The sequence below is a fragment of the Oncorhynchus tshawytscha genome, linkage group LG07 (genome assembly GCF_018296145.1).
Source record: "Oncorhynchus tshawytscha isolate Ot180627B linkage group LG07, Otsh_v2.0, whole genome shotgun sequence".
NCBI lineage: Eukaryota > Metazoa > Chordata > Actinopteri > Salmoniformes > Salmonidae > Oncorhynchus > Oncorhynchus tshawytscha.
Window position 1 is genome coordinate 1,121,876 of NC_056435.1, and position 20,544 is coordinate 1,142,419.

Below are 20,544 nucleotides of genomic sequence, written 5' to 3' on the forward strand. Positions count from 1 at the left end.
AACAGAATCCATGGGAGTGAACAGACTGGGTCAACATGGAGTTAATCACAAGACATGTAAAACAGAATCCATGGGAGTGTACAGACTGGGTCAACATGGAGTTAATCACTAGACATGTAAAACTTAACGGAAGCAGAATCCATGGGAGTGTACAGACTGGGTCAACATGGAGTTAATCACTAGACATGTAAAACAGAACGGAAGCAGAATCCATGGGAGTGTACAGACTGGGTTAACATGGAGTTAATCACTAGACATGTAAAACAGAATCCATGGGAGTGTACAGACTGGGTCAACATGGAGTTAATCACTAGACATGTAAAACAGAATCCATGGGAGTGTACAGACTGGGTCAACATGGAGTTAATCACTAGACATGTAAAACAGAATCCATGGGAGTGAACAGACTGGGTCAACATGGAGTTAATCACTAGACATGTAAAACAGAACGGAAGCAGAATCCATGGGTGTGTACAGACTGGGTCAACATGGAGTTAATCACTAGACATGTAAAACAGAATCCATGGGAGTGTACAGACTGGGTCAACATGGAGTTAATCACTAGACATGTAAAACAGAATCCATGGGAGTGAACAGACTGGGTCAACATGGAGTTAATCACTAGACATGTAAAACAGAATCCATGGGAGTGTACAGACTGGGTCAACATGGAGTTAATCACTAGACATGTAAAACAGAATCTATGGGAGTGAACAGACTGGGTCAACATGGAGTTAATCACTAGACATGTAAAACAGAACGGAAGCAGAATCCATGGGTGTGTACAGACTGGGTCAACATGGAGTTAATCACTAGACATGTAAAACAGAATCCATGGGAGTGAACAGACTGGGTCAACATGGAGTTAATCACTAGACATGTAAAACAGAATCCATGGGAGTGTACAGACTGGGTCAACATGGAGTTAATCACTAGACATGTAAAACAGAATCTATGGGAGTGAACAGACTGGGTCAACATGGAGTTAATCACTAGACATGTAAAACAGAACGGAAGCAGAATCCATGGGTGTGTACAGACTGGGTCAACATGGAGTTAATCACTAGACATGTAAAACAGAATCCATGGGAGTGAACAGACTGGGTCAACATGGAGTTAATCACTAGACATGTAAAACAGAATCCATGGGAGTGAACAGACTGGGTCAACATGGAGTTAATCACTAGACATGTAAAATAGAATCCATGGGAGTGAACAGACTGGGTCAACATGGAGTTAATCACTAGACATGTAAAACAGAACGGAAGCAGAATCCATGGGAGTGTACAGACTGGGTCAACATGGAGTTAATCACTAGACATGTAAAACAGAATCCATGGGAGTGAACAGACTGGGTCAACATGGAGTTAATCACTAGACATGTAAAACAGAACGGAAGCAGAATCCATGGGAGTGGACAGACTGGGTCAACATGGAGTTAATCACCTAGACATGTAAAACAGAACGGAAGCAGAATCCATGGGAGTGTACAGACTGGGTCAACATGGAGTTAATCACTAGACATGTAAAACAGAATCCATGGGAGTGTACAGACTGGGTCAACATGGAGTTAATCACTAGACATGTAAAACAGAATCCATGGGAGTGTACAGACTGGGTCAACATGGAGTTAATCACTAGACATGTAAAATAGAATCCATGGGAGTGAACAGACTGGGTCAACATGGAGTTAATCACTAGACATGTAAAACAGAACGGAAGCAGAATCCATGGGAGTGTACAGACTGGGTCAACATGGAGTTAATCACTAGACATGTAAAACAGAATCCATGGGAGTGAACAGACTGGGTCAACATGGAGTTAATCACTAGACATGTAAAACAGAACGGAAGCAGAATCCATGGGAGTGGACAGACTGGGTCAACATGGAGTTAATCACTAGACATGTAAAACAGAACGGAAGCAGAATCCATGGGAGTGTACAGACTGGGTCAACATGGAGTTAATCACTAGACATGTAAAACAGAATCCATGGGAGTGAACAGACTGGGTCAACATGGAGTTAATCACTAGACATGTAAAACAGAACGGAAGCAGAATCCATGGGAGTGTACAGACTGGGTCAACATGGAGTTAATCACTAGACATGTAAAACAGAATCCATGGGAGTGTACAGACTGGGTCAACATGGAGTTAATCACTAGACATGTAAAACAGAATCCATGGGAGTGTACAGACTGGGTCAACATGGAGTTAATCACTAGACATGTAAAACAGAATCCATGGGAGTGAACAGACTGGGTCAACATGGAGTTAATCACTGGACATGTAAAACAGAATCCATGGGAGTGAACAGACTGGGTCATCATGGAGTTAATCACTAGACATGTAAAACAGAATCCATGGGAGTGTACAGACTGGGTCAACATGGAGTTAATCACTAGACATGTAAAACAGAATCCATGGGAGTGAACAGACTGGGTCAACATGGAGTTAATCACTAGACATGTAAAACAGAATCCATGGGAGTGAACAGACTGGGTCAACATGGAGTTAATCACTAGACATGTAAAACAGAACATAAGAAGAAAATGTGTACTTTAGTTAATTAATATAGGCACCAAAATCCATGTATCTGTAATAAGAACCTGTTTGTACTAATCAAATATTATTAGAAAAGCACTTATATTCGGAAAGTATATACACAATAAATGTAGTATTTTTGTATTAACACTATGGCGCCGCCACCATTATAATCTAAATTGAGCAGATGTGGGCGTTAACAAGGAAGAATTGGGACAAGAAGATAATGGTGGCGAGAGGCCAAGGGGTGTTAATCATCTACATAGAGGGGAGTGACCAGGTGTGTTATCTGAAGGTGGAAACCTATAAAGCCTGAGGTCTGTAACAAGAGAAGGCAGTTGATCCATGGACCAGCTCGGCTCTGTTACTTTGTAATAAAGTCTATTTGGATTTACAACTTCCATTATCTGACAAATATTTCATTCCATATTTCCACAACATTATCCAGTTAGCATATCCCTTGCGTTTCCAAATTCCCTCTGTGTCACGCCCTGGTCGAAGTATTTGGTGTTTATCTTCATGTATTGGGTCAGGCCAGGGTGTGGCATGGGTTTTTGTATGTGGTGTGTATATATTGGGATTGTAGCTAGTGGGGTATTCTAGCAAAGTCTATGGCTGTCTGGAGTGGTTCTCAATCAGAGGCAGGTGTTTATCGTTGTCTCTGATTGGGAACCATATTTAGGCAGCCATATTCTTTGAGTTTGTCGTGGGTGATTTTTCTTAGTGTCTTTGGTCCTGTCTCTGTGTTAGTTTACGCAAGTATAGGCTGTTTCGGTTTTCGTTACGTTTCCACGTTCTTTGTTTTTGTAGTGTTTGTATTGATTCGTGTTTTACTTTGTTTATTAAACATGGATCGCAATCTACACGCCGCATTTTGGTCCGACTCTCCTTCACCACAAGAGAACCGTTACACTCTGGCTATCTATTTCAGAACAGACTTGTCTGAGTGTGTCAGAGCGCAGAATAACTGATGCATTTATGAATTTGCTACACTGGCTGAATATGACCACTGTCAGTAAATGTAGGCAGAAAAAGTAATAGTTAGTCAAGAATTCTCTGGATAACATGTAAACAGCCTAGCTAACCAGCTCTGCTAGGGCGAGTAAAGTGGTCAGAGTGATGTGTTCTCTCATTTGTGTCTGGAAGTAGCAAGCTAGCCAACTTTAGCCAGTTAGCTTGTGTGCTTGGTTGCAGGCAAGCTGCAGAAGGACGGGAAGTCTACAATTCCCCATCGTTTATCAGTACAATTTTGACGGCCAACTAGCTGAAACAATTTGAGGGGGTTTACAGTGCATTCGGAAAGTATTCAGACCCCTTGACTTTTTCCATATTTTGTTACGTTACAGACTTATTTTTTTTGCTCCTCAATCTACACTCCATAATGACAAAGGAAAAACTGTTTTTTAGAAATGTTTGCTAATTTATCAAATGAAAAAAAAAAACGGATAAATCCTTTACATAAGTATTCAGACACTTTACTCAATACTTTGTTGAAGGACCTTTGGCAGCCATTACAGCCTCAAGTCTTCTTGGGTATGAAACTACAAGCTTGACACACCTGTATTTGAGATCTTCTCCCATTCTTCTCTGCAGAACCTCTCAAGCTCTGTCAGGTTGGATAGGGAACGTCGCTGCACAGCTATTTTCAGGTCTTTCCAGAGATGTTCGATCGGGTTCAAGTCCGGGCTCTGGTGGAGCCACTCAAGGACATTCAGAGACTTGTCCCGAAGTCACTCCTGCATTGGCAAACTCCAAGCAGGCTGTCATGTGCCTTTTACTGAGGAGTGGCTTCCGTCTAGCCACGCCTGATTGGTGGAGTGCTGCAGAGATGGATGTCCTTCTGGAAGGTTCTACCATCTCCACGAACTCTGGAGCTCTGTCAGAGTGACCATCGTGTATTTGGTCACCTCCCTGACCAAGGCCCTTCTCCCCCGATTGCTCAGTTTGGCCGGGCGGAAAGCTCTAGGAAGAATCCTGGTGGTTCCAAACTTCTTCCATTTAAGAATGATGAAGGCTACTGTGTTCTTGGGGACCTTCAATGATGCAGAAATGTTTTGGTACCTTTCCTCAGATCTGTACTTCAACAATCCTGTCTCGGAGCTCTACGGACATTTCCTTTGACCTCATGGCTTGGTTTTTGATCTGAAATGCACCGTCAACTGTCGGCACCTTATATAGACAGGTGCGTGCCTTTCCAAATTATGTCCAATCAATTTAATTTACCACAGGTGAACTCCAATCAAGTTGTAGAAAGATCTCAAAGATGATCAATGGAAACAGGATGCACCTGAGCTCAATTTTGAGTCTCATAACAAAGGGTCTGAATACTTAGGTAAATAAGGTATTTCTGTTTCGTTTTTTAAATACATTTGCAAAAATGTCTAAAAACCTGTTTTCGCTTTGTCATTGTGGGGTATTGTGCGTTGATTGATGAGGAACAGATGTATTTAACAAAATGTGGAAAAGGGGAAGGGGTCTGAATACTATCTGAATGCACTGTACTGTTTCTTTCATGTTCTTTCATTAGATTTTAGCTCATCTTGCTCTGGCTAGCATTAGTTGTTGATGTTGTTGTTGTTGATGTGCATAACTGAGGGAGAGAGAACCTACCTTTTCGTGGTTGTTTGATCAATAGGGTTGTAAAGTTCCCAAATATAAGAGGACTCTCTTGGTATTTAGCTACATACTTGCAGAAATCTATTCAACTGTATTTTGTGGCTTTTGGCGAATGTGTTCTAATGATATAAAGTTGCGCTGTTGCAACACACAGTCCAGTTCAAAGTGAATGATGGCAGGCCCTACTGCCTGTAAACACACAGTCCAGTTCAAAGTGAATGATGGCAGGCCCTACTGCCTGTAAACACACAGTCCAGTTCAAAGTGAATGATGGCAGGCCCTACTGCCTGTAAACACACAGTCCAGTTCAAAGTGAATGATGGCAGGCCCTACTGCCTGTAAACACACAGTCCAGTTCAAAGTGAATGATGGCAGGCCCTACTGCCTGTAAACACACAGTCCAGTTCAAAGTGAATGATGGCAGGCCCTACTGCCTGTAAACACACAGTCCAGTTCAAAGTGAATGATGGCAGGCCCTACTGCCTGCAAACGCACAGTCCAGTTCAAAGTGAATGATGGCAGGCCCTACTGCCTGTAAACACACAGTCCAGTTCAAAGTGAATGATGGCAGGCCCTACTGCCTGCAAACGCACAGTCCAGTTCAAAGTGAATGATGGCAGGCCCTACTGCCTGCAAACGCACAGTCCAGTTCAAAGTGAATGATGGCAGGCCCTACTGCCTGTAAACGCACAGTCCAGTTCAAAGTGAATGATGGCAGGCCCTACTGCCTGAAAACGCACAGTCCAGTTCAAAGTGAATGATGGCAGGCCCTACTGCCTGTAAACACACAGTCCAGTTCAAAGTGAATGATGGCAGGCCCTACTGCCTGCAAACGCACAGTCCAGTTCAAAGTGAATGATGGCAGGCCCTACTGCCTGTAAACGCACAGTCCAGTTCAAAGTGAATGATGGCAGGCCCTACTGCCTGTAAACACACAGTCCAGTTCAAAGTGAATGATGGCAGGCCCTACTGCCTGTAAACACACAGTCCAGTTCAAAGTGACTGTAAACACACAGTCCAGTTCAAAGTGAATGATGGCAGGCCCTACTGCCTGTAAACACACAGTCCAGTTCAAAGTGAATGATGGCAGGCCCTACTGCCTGTAAACACACAGTCCAGTTCAAAGTGAATGATGGCAGGCCCTACTGCCTGTAAACGCACAGTCCAGTTCAAAGTGAATGATGGCAGGCCCTACTGCCTGTAAACACACAGTCCAGTTCAAAGTGAATGATGGCAGGTCATACTGCCTGCAAACGCACAGTCCAGTTCAAAGTGAATGATGGCAGGCCCTACTGCCTGTAAACACACAGTCCAGTTCAAAGTGAATGATGGCAGGCCCTACTGCCTGTAAACACACAGTCCAGTTCAAAGTGAATGATGGCAGGCCCTACTGCCTGTAAACACACAGTCCAGTTCAAAGTGAATGATGGCAGGTCATACTGCCTGTAAACGCACAGTCCAGTTCAAAGTGAATGATGGCAGGCCCTACTGCCTGTAAACGCACAGTCCAGTTCAAAGTGAATGATGGCAGGCCCTACTGCCTGTAAACACACAGTCCAGTTCAAAGTGAATGATGGCAGGCCCTACTGCCTGTAAACACACAGTCCAGTTCAAAGTGAATGATGGCAGGTCCTACTGCCTGTAAACACACAGTCCAGTTCAAAGTGAATGATGGCAGGTCATACTGCCTGTAAACACACAGTTCAGTTCAAAGTGAATGGTGGCAGGCCCTACTGCCTGTAAACGCACAGTCCAGTTCAAAGTGAATGATGGCAGGTCATACTGCCTGTAAACACACAGTTCAGTTCAAAGTGAATGGTGGCAGGCCCTACTGCCTGTAAACACACAGTCCAGTTCAAAGTGAATGGTGGCAGGTCCTACTGCCTGTAAACACACAGTCCAGTTCAAAGTGAATGATGGCAGGCCCTACTGCCTGTAAACACACAGTCCAGTTCAAAGTGAATGATGGCAGGCCCTTGTGGCAAATGGCTTGTTTGCATGAGGCCTACTGTAGCTTTGATTGGCTATGGTGCACTGTCTGTGTAGACTCCGGTCCTGGACAGGACAGATGTTTTGGTTAGGTTTTATTTATTGCAGTGTCTATTAATTGTCCAAACGCACGGCCGCTTTCCCATTCTATATTGCTATAGAATTTTCACAAATGCCTTAATATACGTAGTTCCCAAACATTCTAAGAATGCTTGCTTGTCAGAAAATGTTTTAAAAAGTGTCATATTCTTTGTGGGAGTGTATATGAACAGATTTTAATGAGATGTCATGTTGCTAAATTGATGTTGTGTGTAGAACATCTTTCACCATGCACGCTGTGCATCATGTTTCACACTCACACTAATTGGTAGGGTGGAACAATAAGGGTACTGGGCTAATAACCACCCTTTGTGTGGAGGACGCTAGGAGTGTGCGTGGGAGAGAGTGAAAGAGAGTTCATCAGTGTTCAGGAGCATGAGGGAGAGAGTGGGAGAGAATGGGAGGAGGGATGGGCGCTTCCGAGGTGGTAGGAGAGCTTCAGAGGAGGTAGGTGAGCTTCAGATGGGATAGGTGAACTTCAGAGGGGATAGGGGAACTTCAGAGGGGATAGGGGAACTTCAGAGGGGATAGGGGAGCTTCAGAGGGGATAGGGGAACTTCAGAGGGGATAGGGGAGCTTCAGAGGGGATAGGGGAACTTCAGAGGGGATAGGGGAGATTCACGGGTGTCTATGAGTTCAGGAGGATGTAGGTGTTGGAAAGTGCAGGAGAGTCTGGAGGTGTGCATTGTAACCTAGACAATAGGAGACACCATCTAATAAGAATTGCCCATATTATCCATGGTACTGGAAAGACCTACATTAGTGGGCTTCACCTCACCCAGACATTTTCCCCTGCTTTACCCACAACCATATTACTTCCTTACCACGACAACCATGCCTTATTTCCTATTTCCTGTCTCCACAGGAAGTCAAGTCAACCTGACGTGCCGAGCGTTCTTCGGCTTCGCCGGGGAAGTCAGTCCGCTCATCTACTGGATGAAAGGAGAGAAGTTCATCGAAGACCTGGACGTGGAGAGGTTCAGAGAGAGTGACATCAAGTAAGACACACACACACACATCAAGTAACACCCTGTCACACACACACACGTCAAGTAAGACCCTGTTATGGCGCAGTGGTTAAGGGCGCTGTACTGCAGCGCCAGCTGTGCCATCAGAGACCCTGGGTTCGCGCCCAGGCTCTGTCGTAACGGGCCGCGGCCGCGTCCGTTGGGTGACGCACAATTGGCCTAGCGTCGTCTGGGTTAGGGAGGGCTTGGTCGGTAGGGATGTCCTTGTCTCATCGCACACCAGCGACTCCTGTGGCGGGCCGGGCGTAGTGCGCGCTAACCAAGGTTGCCAGGTGCACGGTGTTTCCTCTGACACATTGGTGCGGCTGGCTTCCGGGTTGGATGTGCGCTGTGTTAAGAAGCAGTGCAGCTTGGTTGGGTTGTGTATCGGAGGACGCATGACTTTCAACCTTCGTCTCTCCCGAGCCCGTACGGGAGTTGTAGCGATGAGACAAGATAGTAGTAGCTACTACAACAATTGGACACTACGAAATTGGGGAGAAAAAGGGGGTAAAATTCAAAAAATAAATAAATACGACCCTGTTACACACACACAGGAGGTCATATGGGATATACATACGTTCGTGCATGAACTGTAAAAAGTCAACGCCACAGTTTTGACCAACACACTTGTGATGCTGTGGTAGGATGTAATGTTATTACCAGGCTGTGGTATGATGTAATGTTATTACCAGGCTGTGGTATGATGTAATGTTATTACCAGGCTGTGGTATGATGTAATGTTATTACCAGGCTGTGGTATGATGTAATGTTATTACCAGGCTGTGGTATGATGTAATGTTATTACCAGGCTGTGGTATGATGTAATGTTATTACCAGGCTGTGGTATGATGTAATGTTATTACCAGGCTGTGGTATGATGTAATGCTATTACCAGGCTGTGGTATGTTGTAGTGATATTACCAGGCTGTGGTATGTTGTAGTGATATTACCAGGCTGTGGTATGATGTAATGCTATTACCAGGCTGTGGTATGTTGTAGTGATATTACCAGGCTGTGGTATGTTGTAGTGATATTACCAGGCTGTGGTATGTTGTAGTGATATTACCAGGCTGTGGTATGTTGTAGTGATATTACCAGGCTGTGGTATGTTGTAGTGATATTACCAGGCTGTGGTATGTTGTAGTGATATTACCAGGCTGTGGTATGTTGTAGTGATATTACCAGGCTGTGGTATGTTGTAGTGATATTACCAGGCTGTGGTATGTTGTAATGCTATTACCAGGGTGTGGTATGTTGTAGTGATATTACCAGGCTGTGGTATGTTGTAGTGATATTACCAGGCTGTGGTATGTTGTAGTGATATTACCAGGCTGTGGTATGTTGTAATGCTATTACCAGGCTGTGGTATGTTGTAGTGATATTACCAGGCTGTGGTATGTTGTAGTGATATTACCAGGCTGTGGTATGTTGTAGTGATATTACCAGGCTGTGGTATGTTGTAGTGATATTACCAGGCTGTGGTATGTTGTAGTGCTATTACCAGGCTGTGGTATGTTGTAGTGATATTACCAGGCTGTGGTATGTTGTAGTGATATTACCAGGCTGTGGTATGTTGTAATGATATTACCAGGCTGTGGTATGTTGTAATGATATTACCAGGCTTTGGTATGTTGTAATGATATTACCAGGCTGTGGTATGTTGTAATGATATTACCAGGCTTTGGTATGATGTAATGTTATTACCAGGCTGTGGTATGTTGTAATGATATTACCAGGCTGTGGTATGTTGTAGTGATATTACCAGGCTGTGGTATGATGTAATGCTATTACCAGGCTGTGGTATGTTGTAGTGATATTACCAGGCTGTGGTATGTTGTAATGATATTACCAGGCTGTGGTATGTTGTAGTGATATTACCAGGCTGTGGTATGTTGTAGTGATATTACCAGGCTGTGGTATGTTGTAATGATATTACCAGGCTGTGGTATGTTGTAATGATATTACCAGGCTGTGGTATGTTGTAGTGATATTACCAGGCTGTGGTATGTTGTAGTGATATTACCAGGCTGTGGTATGTTGTAGTGATATTACCAGGCTGTGGTATGTTGTAATGATATTACCAGGCTGTGGTATGTTGTAGTGATATTACCAGGCTGTGGTATGTTGTAGTGCTATTATCAGGCTGTGGTATGTTGTAGTGATATTACCAGGCTGTGGTATGTTGTAATGTTATTACCAGGCTGTGGTATGTTGTAGTGATATTACCAGGCTGTGGTATGTTGTAGTGCTATTACCAGGCTGTGGTATGTTGTAATGCTATTACCAGGCTGTGGTATGTTGTAATACTATTACCAGGCTGTGGTATGTTGTAATGTTATTACCAGGCTGTGGTATGTTGTAATGTTATTACCAGGCTGTGGTATGTTGTAGTGCTATTACCAGGCTGTGGTATGTTGTAATGCTATTACCAGGCTGTGGTATGTTGTAATACTATTACCAGGCTGTGGTATGATGTAATACTATTACCAGGCTGTGGTATGTTGTAATGCTATTACCAGGCTGTGGTATGTTGTAATGCTATTACCAGGCTGTGGTATGTTGTAATGCTATTACCAGGCTGTGGTATGCTGTAATGCTATTACCAGGCTGTGGTATGTTGTAATGCTATTACCAGGCTGTGGTATGTTGTGATGCTATTACCAGGCTGTGGTATGTTGTAGTGATATTACCAGGCTGTGGTATGTTGTAATGCTATTACCAGGCTGTGGTATGTTGTAGTGATATTACCAGGCTGTGGTATGTTGTAATGCTATTACCAGGCTGTGGTATGTTGTAGTGATATTACCAGGCTGTGGTATGTTGTAGTGATATTACCAGGCTGTGGTATGATGTAATGCTATTACCAGGCTGTGGTATGTTGTAGTGATATTACCTGGCTGTGGTATGTTGTAGTGATATTACCAGGCTGTGGTATGTTGTAATGATATTACCAGGCTGTGGTATGATGTAATGCTATTACCAGGCTGTGGTATGTTGTAGTGATATTACCAGGCTGTGGTATGTTGTAGTGATATTACCAGGCTGTGGTATGATGTAATGCTATTACCAGGCTGTGGTATGTTGTAGTGATATTACCAGGCTGTGGTATGTTGTAGTGATATTACCAGGCTGTGGTATGTTGTAGTGATATTACCAGGCTGTGGTATGATGTAATGCTATTACCAGGCTGTGGTATGTTGTAGTGATATTACCAGGCTGTGGTATGTTGTAGTGATATTACCAGGCTGTGGTATGATGTAATGCTATTACCAGGCTGTGGTATGTTGTAATACTATTACCAGGCTGTGGTGTGTTGTAGTGATATTACCAGGCTGTGGTATGATGTAATGCTATTACCAGGCTGTGGTATGTTGTAGTGATATTACCAGGCTGTGGTATGTTGTAATGCTATTACCAGGCTGTGGTATGTTGTAGTGATATTACCAGGCTGTGGTATGTTGTAATGCTATTACCAGGCTGTGGTATGTTGTAGTGATATTACCAGGCTGTGGTATGTTGTAATGCTATTACCAGGCTGTGGTATGTTGTAATGTTATTACCAGGCTGTGGTATGTTGTAATGCTATTACCAGGCTGTGGTGTGTTGTAGTGATATTACCAGGCTGTGGTATGATGTAATGCTATTACCAGGCTGTGGTATGTTGTAGTGATATTACCAGGCTGTGGTATGATGTAGTGATATTACCAGGCTGTGGTATGATGTAGTGATATTACCAGGCTGTGGTATGTTGTAGTGATATTACCAGGCTGTGGTATGTTGTAATGCTATTACCAGGCTGTGGTATGTTGTAGTGATATTACCAGGCTGTGGTATGATGTAATGCTATTACCAGGCTGTGGTATGTTGTGGTGATATTACCAGGCTGTGGTATGTTGTAGTGATATTACCAGGCTGTGGTATGATGTAATGCTATTACCAGGCTGTGGTATGTTGTAATACTATTACCAGGCTGTGGTGTGTTGTAGTGATATTACCAGGCTGTGGTATGATGTAATGCTATTACCAGGCTGTGGTATGTTGTAGTGATATTACCAGGCTGTGGTATGATGTAGTGCTATTACCAGGCTGATGTATGTTGTAGTGATATTACCAGGCTGTGGTATGTTGTAGTGATATTACCAGGCTGTGGTATGTTGTAATGATATTACCAGGCTGTGGTATGTTGTAATGATATTACCAGGCTGTGGTATGTTGTAGTGATATTACCAGGCTGTGGTATGTTGTAATGTTATTACCAGGCTGTGGTATGTTGTAATGTTATTACCAGGCTGTGGTATGTTGTAGTGCTATTACCAGGCTGTGGTATGTTGTAATGCTATTACCAGGCTGTGGTATGTTGTAATACTATTACCAGGCTGTGGTATGATGTAATACTATTACCAGGCTGTGGTATGTTGTAATGCTATTACCAGGATGTGGTATGATGTAATGCTATTACCAGGCGGTGGTATGTTGTAATGTTATTACCAGGCTGTGGTATGTTGTAATGCTATTACCAGGCTGTGGTATGTTGTGATGCTATTACCAGGCTGTGGTATGTTGTAGTGATATTACCAGGCTGTGGTATGTTGTAATGCTATTACCAGGCTGTGGTATGTTGTAGTGATATTACCAGGCTGTGGTATGTTGTAATGCTATTACCAGGCTGTGGTATGTTGTAGTGATATTACCAGGCTGTGGTATGTTGTAGTGATATTACCAGGCTGTGGTATGATGTAATGCTATTACCAGGCTGTGGTATGTTGTAGTGATATTACCAGGCTGTGGTATGTTGTAGTGATATTACCAGGCTGTGGTATGTTGTAATGATATTACCAGGCTGTGGTATGATGTAATGCTATTACCAGGCTGTGGTATGTTGTAGTGATATTACCAGGCTGTGGTATGTTGTAGTGATATTACCAGGCTGTGGTATGTTGTAATGCTATTACCAGGCTGTGGTATGTTGTAGTGATATTACCAGGCTGTGGTATGATGTAATGCTATTACCAGGCTGTGGTATGTTGTAGTGATATTATCAGGCTGTGGTATGTTGTAGTGATATTACCAGGCTGTGGTATGATGTAATGCTATTACCAGGCTGTGGTATGTTGTAATACTATTACCAGGCTGTGGTGTGTTGTAGTGATATTACCAGGCTGTGGTATGATGTAATGCTATTACCAGGCTGTGGTATGTTGTAGTGATATTACCAGGCTGTGGTATGTTGTAATGCTATTACCAGGTTGTGGTATGTTGTAGTGATATTACCAGGCTGTGGTATGTTGTAATGCTATTACCAGGCTGTGGTATGTTGTAATGCTATTACCAGGCTGTGGTATGTTGTAATGCTATTACCAGGCTGTGGTATGTTGTAATGCTATTACCAGGCTGTGGTATGTTGTAATGCTATTACCAGGCTGTGGTGTGTTGTAGTGATATTACCAGGCTGTGGTATGATGTAATGCTATTACCAGGCTGTGGTATGTTGTAGTGATATTACCAGGCTGTGGTATGATGTAATGCTATTACCAGGCTGTGGTATGTTGTAGTGATATTACCAGGCTGTGGTATGTTGTAGTGATATTACCAGGCTGTGGTATGATGTAATGCTATTACCAGGCTGTGGTATGATGTAATGCTATTACCAGGCTGTGGTATGTTGTAGTGATATTACCAGGCTGTGGTGTGTTGTAGTGATATTACCAGGCTGTGGTATGATGTAGTGATATTACCAGGCTGTGGTATGTTGTAGTGATATTACCAGGCTGTGGTATGTTGTAATGCTATTACCAGGCTGTGGTATGTTGTAGTGATATTACCAGGCTGTGGTATGATGTAATGCTATTACCAGGCTGTGGTATGTTGTAGTGATATTACCAGGCTGTGGTATGTTGTAGTGATATTACCAGGCTGTGGTTTGATGTAATGCTATTACCAGGCTGTGGTATGTTGTAATACTATTACCAGGCTGTGGTGTGTTGTAGTGATATTACCAGGCTGTGGTATGATGTAATGCTATTACCAGGCTGTGGTATGTTGTAATACTATTACCAGGCTGTGGTATGTTGTAGTGATATTACCAGGCTGTGGTATGTTGTAGTGATATTACCAGGCTGTGGTATGTTGTAGTGATATTACCAGGCTGTGGTATGTTGTAGTGATATTACCAGGCTGTGGTATGTTGTAGTGATATTACCAGGCTGTGGTGTGTTGTAGTGATATTACCAGGCTGTGGTGTGTTGTAGTGATATTACCAGGCTGTGGTATGTTGTAGTGATATTACCAGGCTGTGGTATGTTGTAATGTTATTACCAGGCTGTGGTATGTTGTAATGATATTACCAGGCTGTGGTATGTTGTAATGCTATTACCAGGCTGTGGTATGTTGTAGTGATATTACCAGGCTGTGGTATGTTGTAGTGATATTACCAGGCTGTGGTATGTTGTAGTGATATTACCAGGCTGTGGTATGTTGTAGTGATATTACCAGGCTGTGGTATGTTGTAATGCTATTACCAGGCTGTGGTATGTTGTAATGTTATTACCAGGCTGTGGTATGTTGTAATGCTATTACCAGGCTGTGGTATGTTGTAGTGATATTACCAGGCTGTGTTATGTTGTAATACTATTACCAGGCTGTGGTATGTTGTAGTGATATTACCAGGCTGTGGTATGTTGTAGTGATATTACCAGGCTGTGGTATGTTGTAAAGCTATTACCAGGCTGTGGTATGTTGTAGTGATATTACCAGGCTGTGGTATGTTGTAGTGATATTACCAGGCTGTGGTATGTTGTAATGCTATTACCAGGCTGTGGTATGTTGTAGTGATATTACCAGGCTGTGGTATGATGTAATGCTATTACCAGGCTGTGGTATGATGTAATGCTATTACCAGGCTGTGGTATGTTGTAGTGATATTACCAGGCTGTGGTATGATGTAATGCTATTACCAGGCTGTGGTGTGTTGTAGTGATATTACCAGGCTGTGGTATGTTGTAATGCTATTACCAGGCTGTGGTATGATGTAATGCTATTACCAGGCTGTGGTGTGTTGTAGTGATATTACCAGGCTGTGGTATGTTGTAATGCTATTACCAGGCTGTGGTATGTTGTAATGTTATTACCAGGCTGTGGTATGTTGTAGTGATATTACCAGGCTGTGGTATGTTGTAGTGATATTACCAGGCTGTGGTATGTTGTAGTGATATTACCAGGCTGTGGTATGTTGTAGTGATATTACCAGGCTGTGGTATGTTGTAGTGATATTATCAGGCTGTGGTATGTTGTAGTGATATTACCAGGCTGTGGTATGTTGTGTGATATTACCAGGCTGTGGTATGTTGTAGTGATATTACCAGGCTGTGGTATGTTGTAGTGATATTACCAGGCTGTGGTATGTTGTAGTGATATTACCAGGCTGTGGTATGTTGTAATGCTATTACCAGGCTGTGGTGTGTTGTAGTGATATTACCAGGCTGTGGTATGTTGTAATGTTATTACCAGGCTGTGGTATGTTGTAATGTTATTACCAGGCTGTGGTGTGTTGTAGTGATATTAACAGGCTGTGGTATGTTGTAATGCTATTACCAGGCTGTGGTATGTTGTAGTGATATTAACAGGCTTATTCATCTTGAATTCAGATATTCCTGAATCTATATTGACTATACAGCATCTGACCCAAGAGAAGCACGACTGTAACTTTTTGTTTTAATAAGTATTGTTATTCTCTAATGAGCCTGTTCACTCATGGGCAGACTGGAAGACACTGTTATTCTCTAATGAGCCTGTTCACTCATGGGCAGACTGGAAGACACTGTTATTCTCTAATGTCCCTGTTCACTCATGGGCAGACTGGAAGACACTGTTATTCTCTATTGAGCCTGTTCACTCATGGGCAGACTGGAAGACACTGTTATTCTCTAATGTCCCTGTTCACTCATGGGCAGACTGGAAGACACTGTTATTCTCTAATGTCCCTGTTCACTCATGGGCAGACTGGAAGACACTGTTATTCTCTAATGTCCCTGTTCACTCATGGGCAGACTGGAAGACACTGTTATTCTCTATTGAGCCTGTTCACTCATGGGCAGACTGGAAGACACTGTTATTCTCTAATGAGCCTGTTCACTCATGGGCAGACTGGAATACACTGTTATTCATTGAGCCTGTTCACTCATGGGCAGACTGGAAGACACTGTTATTCTCTATTGAGCCTGTTCACTCATGGGCAGACTGGAAGACACTGTTATTCTCTAATGTCCCTGTTCACTCATGGGCAGACTGGAAGACACTGGTGTTCTCTAAATGAGCCTGTTCACTCAGGGGCAGATTGGAAGACACTGTTATTCTCTATTGAGCCTGTTCACTCATGTGCAGACTGAAAAACACTGTTATTCTCTAATGTGCCTGTTCACTCATGGGCAGACTGGAAGACACTGTTATTCTCTAATGAGCCTGTTCACTCATGGGCAGACTGGAAGACACTGTTATTCTCTAATGTCCCTGTTCACTCATGGGCAGACTGGAAGACACTGTTATTCTCTATTGAGCCTGTTCACTCATGGGCAGACTGGAAGACACTGTTATTCTCAAATGTCCCTGTTCACTCATGGGCAGACTGGAAGACACTGTTATTCTCTAATGTCCCTGTTCACTCATGGGCAGACTGGAAGACACTGTTATTCTCTAATGTCCCTGTTCACTCATGGGCAGACTGGAAGACACTGTTATTCTCTATTGAGCCTGTTCACTCATGGGCAGACTGGAAGACACTGTTATTCTCTAATGAGCCTGTTCACTCATGGGCAGACTGGAAGACACTGTTATTCTCTATTGAGCCTGTTCACTCATGGGCAGACTGGAAGACACTGTTATTCTCTATTGAGCCTGTTCACTCATGGGCAGACTGGAAGACACTGTTATTCTCTAATGTCCCTGTTCACTCATGGGCAGACTGGAAGACACTGGTGTTCTCTAAATGAGCCTGTTCACTCAGGGGCAGAATGGAAGACACTGTTATTCTCTAATGTGCCTGTTCACTCATGGGCAGACTGAAAGACACTGTTATTCTCTAATGTGCCTGTTCACTCATGGGCAGACTGGAAGACACTGTTATTCTCTAATGAGCCTGTTCACTCAGGGACAGATTGGAAGACACTGTTATTCTCTATTGAGCCTGTTCACTCATGTGCAGACTGAAAAACACTGTTATTCTCTAATGTGCCTGTTCACTCATGGGCAGACTGGAAGACACTGTTATTCTCTAATGAGTCTGTTCACTCATGGGCAGCCTGGAAGACACAGTTATTCAATAATGTGCCTGTTCACTCATGGGCAGAATGGAAGACACTGTTATTCTCTAATATGCCTGTTCACTCATGGGCAGACTGGAAGACACTGGTGTAAAGTTTAAGCTGAAGGTAGCAGACACCCTGGTGTTTAAGAGCTTTGGGTGTGAAAGCTGAGCCAACAAGGTGAAAAGCTGTCGATGGGCCGTTAGTAAGACAATTAATAACCCTAATTGCTCCAGGGTCACCGTTGATAACGGCTGACCCTGGCCGTGACCCCACTCTCCCAGGGTGTCTCACCCCACTCTCCCAGGGTGTTTCACAACACTCTCCCAGGGTGTCTCACACCACTCTCCCAGGGTGTCTCACCCCACTCTCCCAGGGTGTCTCACCCCACTCTCCCAGGGTTTCTCACCCCACTCTCCCAGGGTGTCTCACCCCACTCTCCCAGGGTGTCTCACCCCACTCTCCCAGGGTGTCTCACCCCACTCTCCCAGGGTGTTTCACAACACTCTCCCAGGGTGTCTCACACCACCTCCCAGGGTGTCTCACCCCACTCTCCCAGGGTGTCTCACCCCACTCTCCCAGGGTGTCTCACCCCACTCTCCCAGGGTGTCTCACCCCACTCTCCCAGGGTGTCTCACCCCACTCTCCCAGGGTGTCTCACACCACTCTCCCAGGGTGTCTCACCCCACTCTCCCAGGGTGTCTCAACCCCACTCTCCCAGGGTGTTTATACCCCACTCTCCCAGGGTGTCTCACACCAATCTCCCAAGGTGTCTCACCCCACTCTCCCAGGGTGTTTATACCCCACTTTCCCAGGGTGTCTCACCCCACTCTCCCAGGGTGTCTCACACCACTCTCCCAGGGTGTCTCACCCCACTCTCCCAGGGTGTCTCACCCCACTCTCCCAGGGTGTCTCACCCCACTCTCCCAGGGTGTCTCACCCCACTCTCCCAGGGTGTCTCACACCACTCTCCCAGGGTGTCTCACCCCACTCTCCCAGGGTGTCTCAACCCCACTCTCCCAGGGTGTTTATACCCCACTCTCCCAGGGTGTCTCCCAGGGTGTCTCACCCCACTCTCCCAGGGTGTTTATACCCCACTTTCCCAGGGTGTCTCACCCCACTCTCCCAGGGTGTCTCACACCACTCTCCCAGGGTGTCTCACCCCACTCTCCCAGGGTGTCTCACCCCACTCCGCAGGGTGTCTCACCCCACTCTCCCAGGGTGTCTCACCCCACCTCCCAGGGTGTCTCACCCCACTCTCCCAGGGTGTCTCACCCACTCTCCCAGGGTGTCTCACCCCACTCTCGCAGGGTGTCTCACCCCACTCTCCCAGGGTGTCTCACCCCACTCTCCCAGGGTGTCTCACCCCACTCTCCCAGGGTGTCTCAAGGAGAGTTGGGAATTTTTTTTTTTTTTTTCACCTTTATTTAACCAGGTAGGCTAGTTGAGAACAAGTTCTCATTTACAACTGCGACCTGGCCAAGATAAAGCATAGCAGTGTGAGCAGACAACACAGAGTTACACATGGAATAAACAAATTAACAAGTCAATAACACAGTAGAAAACAAAGGGGGAGTCTATATACAATGTACAATGTGTGCAAAAGGCATGAGGAGGTAGACGAATAGTTACAATTTTGCAGATTAACACTGGAGTGATATATGATCAGATGGTCATGTACAGGTAGAGATATTGGTGTGCAAAAGAGCAGAAAAGTAAATAAATAAAAACAGTATGGGGATGAGGTAGGTGAAAATGGGTGGGCTATTTACCAATAGACTATGTACAGCTGCAGCGATCGGTTAGCTGCTCAGATAGCTGATGTTTGAAGTTGGTGAGGGAGATAAAAGTCTCCAACTTCAGCGATTTTTGCAATTCGTTCCAGTCACAGGCAGCAGAGTACTGGAACGAAAGGCGGCCAAATGAGGTGTTGGCTTTAGGGATGATCAGTGAGATACACCTGCTGGAGCGCGTGCTACGGATGGGTGTTGCCATCGTGACCAGTGAACTGAGATAAGGCGGAGCTTTACCTAGCATGGACTTGTAGATGACCTGGAGCCAGTGGGTCTGGCGACGAATATGTAGCGAGGGCCAGCCGACTAGAGCATACAAGTCGCAGTGGTGGGTGGTATAAGGTGCTTTAGTGACAAAACGGATGGCACTGTGATATACTGCATCCAGTTTGCTGAGTAGAGTGTTGGAAGCCATTTTGTAGATGACATCGCCGAAGTCGAGGATTGGTAGGATAGTCAGTTTTACTAGGGTAAGCTTGGCGGCGTGAGTGAAGGAGGCTTTGTTGCGGAATAGAAAGCCGACTCTTGATTTGATTTTTGATTGGAGGTGTTTGATATGAGTCTGGAAGGAGAGTTTGCAGTCTAGCCAGACACCTAGGTACTTATAGATGTCCACATATTCAAGGTCGGAACCATCCAGGGTGGTGATGCTAGTCGGGCATGCGGGTGCAGGCAGCGATCGGTTGAAAAGCATGCATTTGGTTTTACTAGCGTTTAAGAGGAGTTGGAGGCCACGGAAGGAGTGTTGTATGGCATTGAAGCTTGTTTGGAGGTTAGATAGCACAGTGTCCAATGACGGGCCGAAAGTATATAGAATGGTGTCGTCTGCGTAGAGGTGGATCAGGGAATCGCCCGCAGCAAGAGCAACATCATTGATATACACAGAGAAAAGAGTCGGCCCGAGAATTGAACCCTGTGGTACCCCCATAGAGACTGCCAGAGGACCGGACAGCATGCCCTCCGATTTGACACACTGAACTCTGTCTGCAAAGTAATTGGTGAACCAGGCAAGGCAGTCATCCGAAAACCGAGGCTACTGAGTCTGCCGATGAGAATATGGTGATTGACAGAGTCGAAAGCCTTGGCAAGGTCGATGAAGACGGCTGCACAGTACTGTCTTTTATCGATGGCGGTTATGATATCGTTTAGTACCTTGAGTGTGGCTGAGGTGCACCCGTGACCGGCTCGGAAGCCAGA

The 20,544-nt window shown here is 44.6% G+C and overlaps 1 protein-coding gene across 6 annotated transcripts in view; it reads left to right on the forward strand.

The window, feature by feature from the left end:
• LOC112267659 (interleukin-1 receptor accessory protein-like 1) overlaps positions 1–20,544 on the forward strand; it is an 810,683-nt gene that overhangs the window by 714,837 nt on the left and 75,302 nt on the right. For 4 of the 6 annotated variants that reach the window (XM_042323756.1, XM_042323755.1, XM_042323752.1 and 1 more), the window contains exon 5: positions 8,114–8,246. The exons of the other annotated variants lie outside the window; for them this stretch is intronic. In XM_042323756.1, the coding sequence (XP_042179690.1) occupies positions 8,114–8,246 (133 nt within the window). The remainder of the gene's footprint in view (positions 1–8,113; positions 8,247–20,544) is intronic. 6 annotated transcript variants of the gene reach the window in all.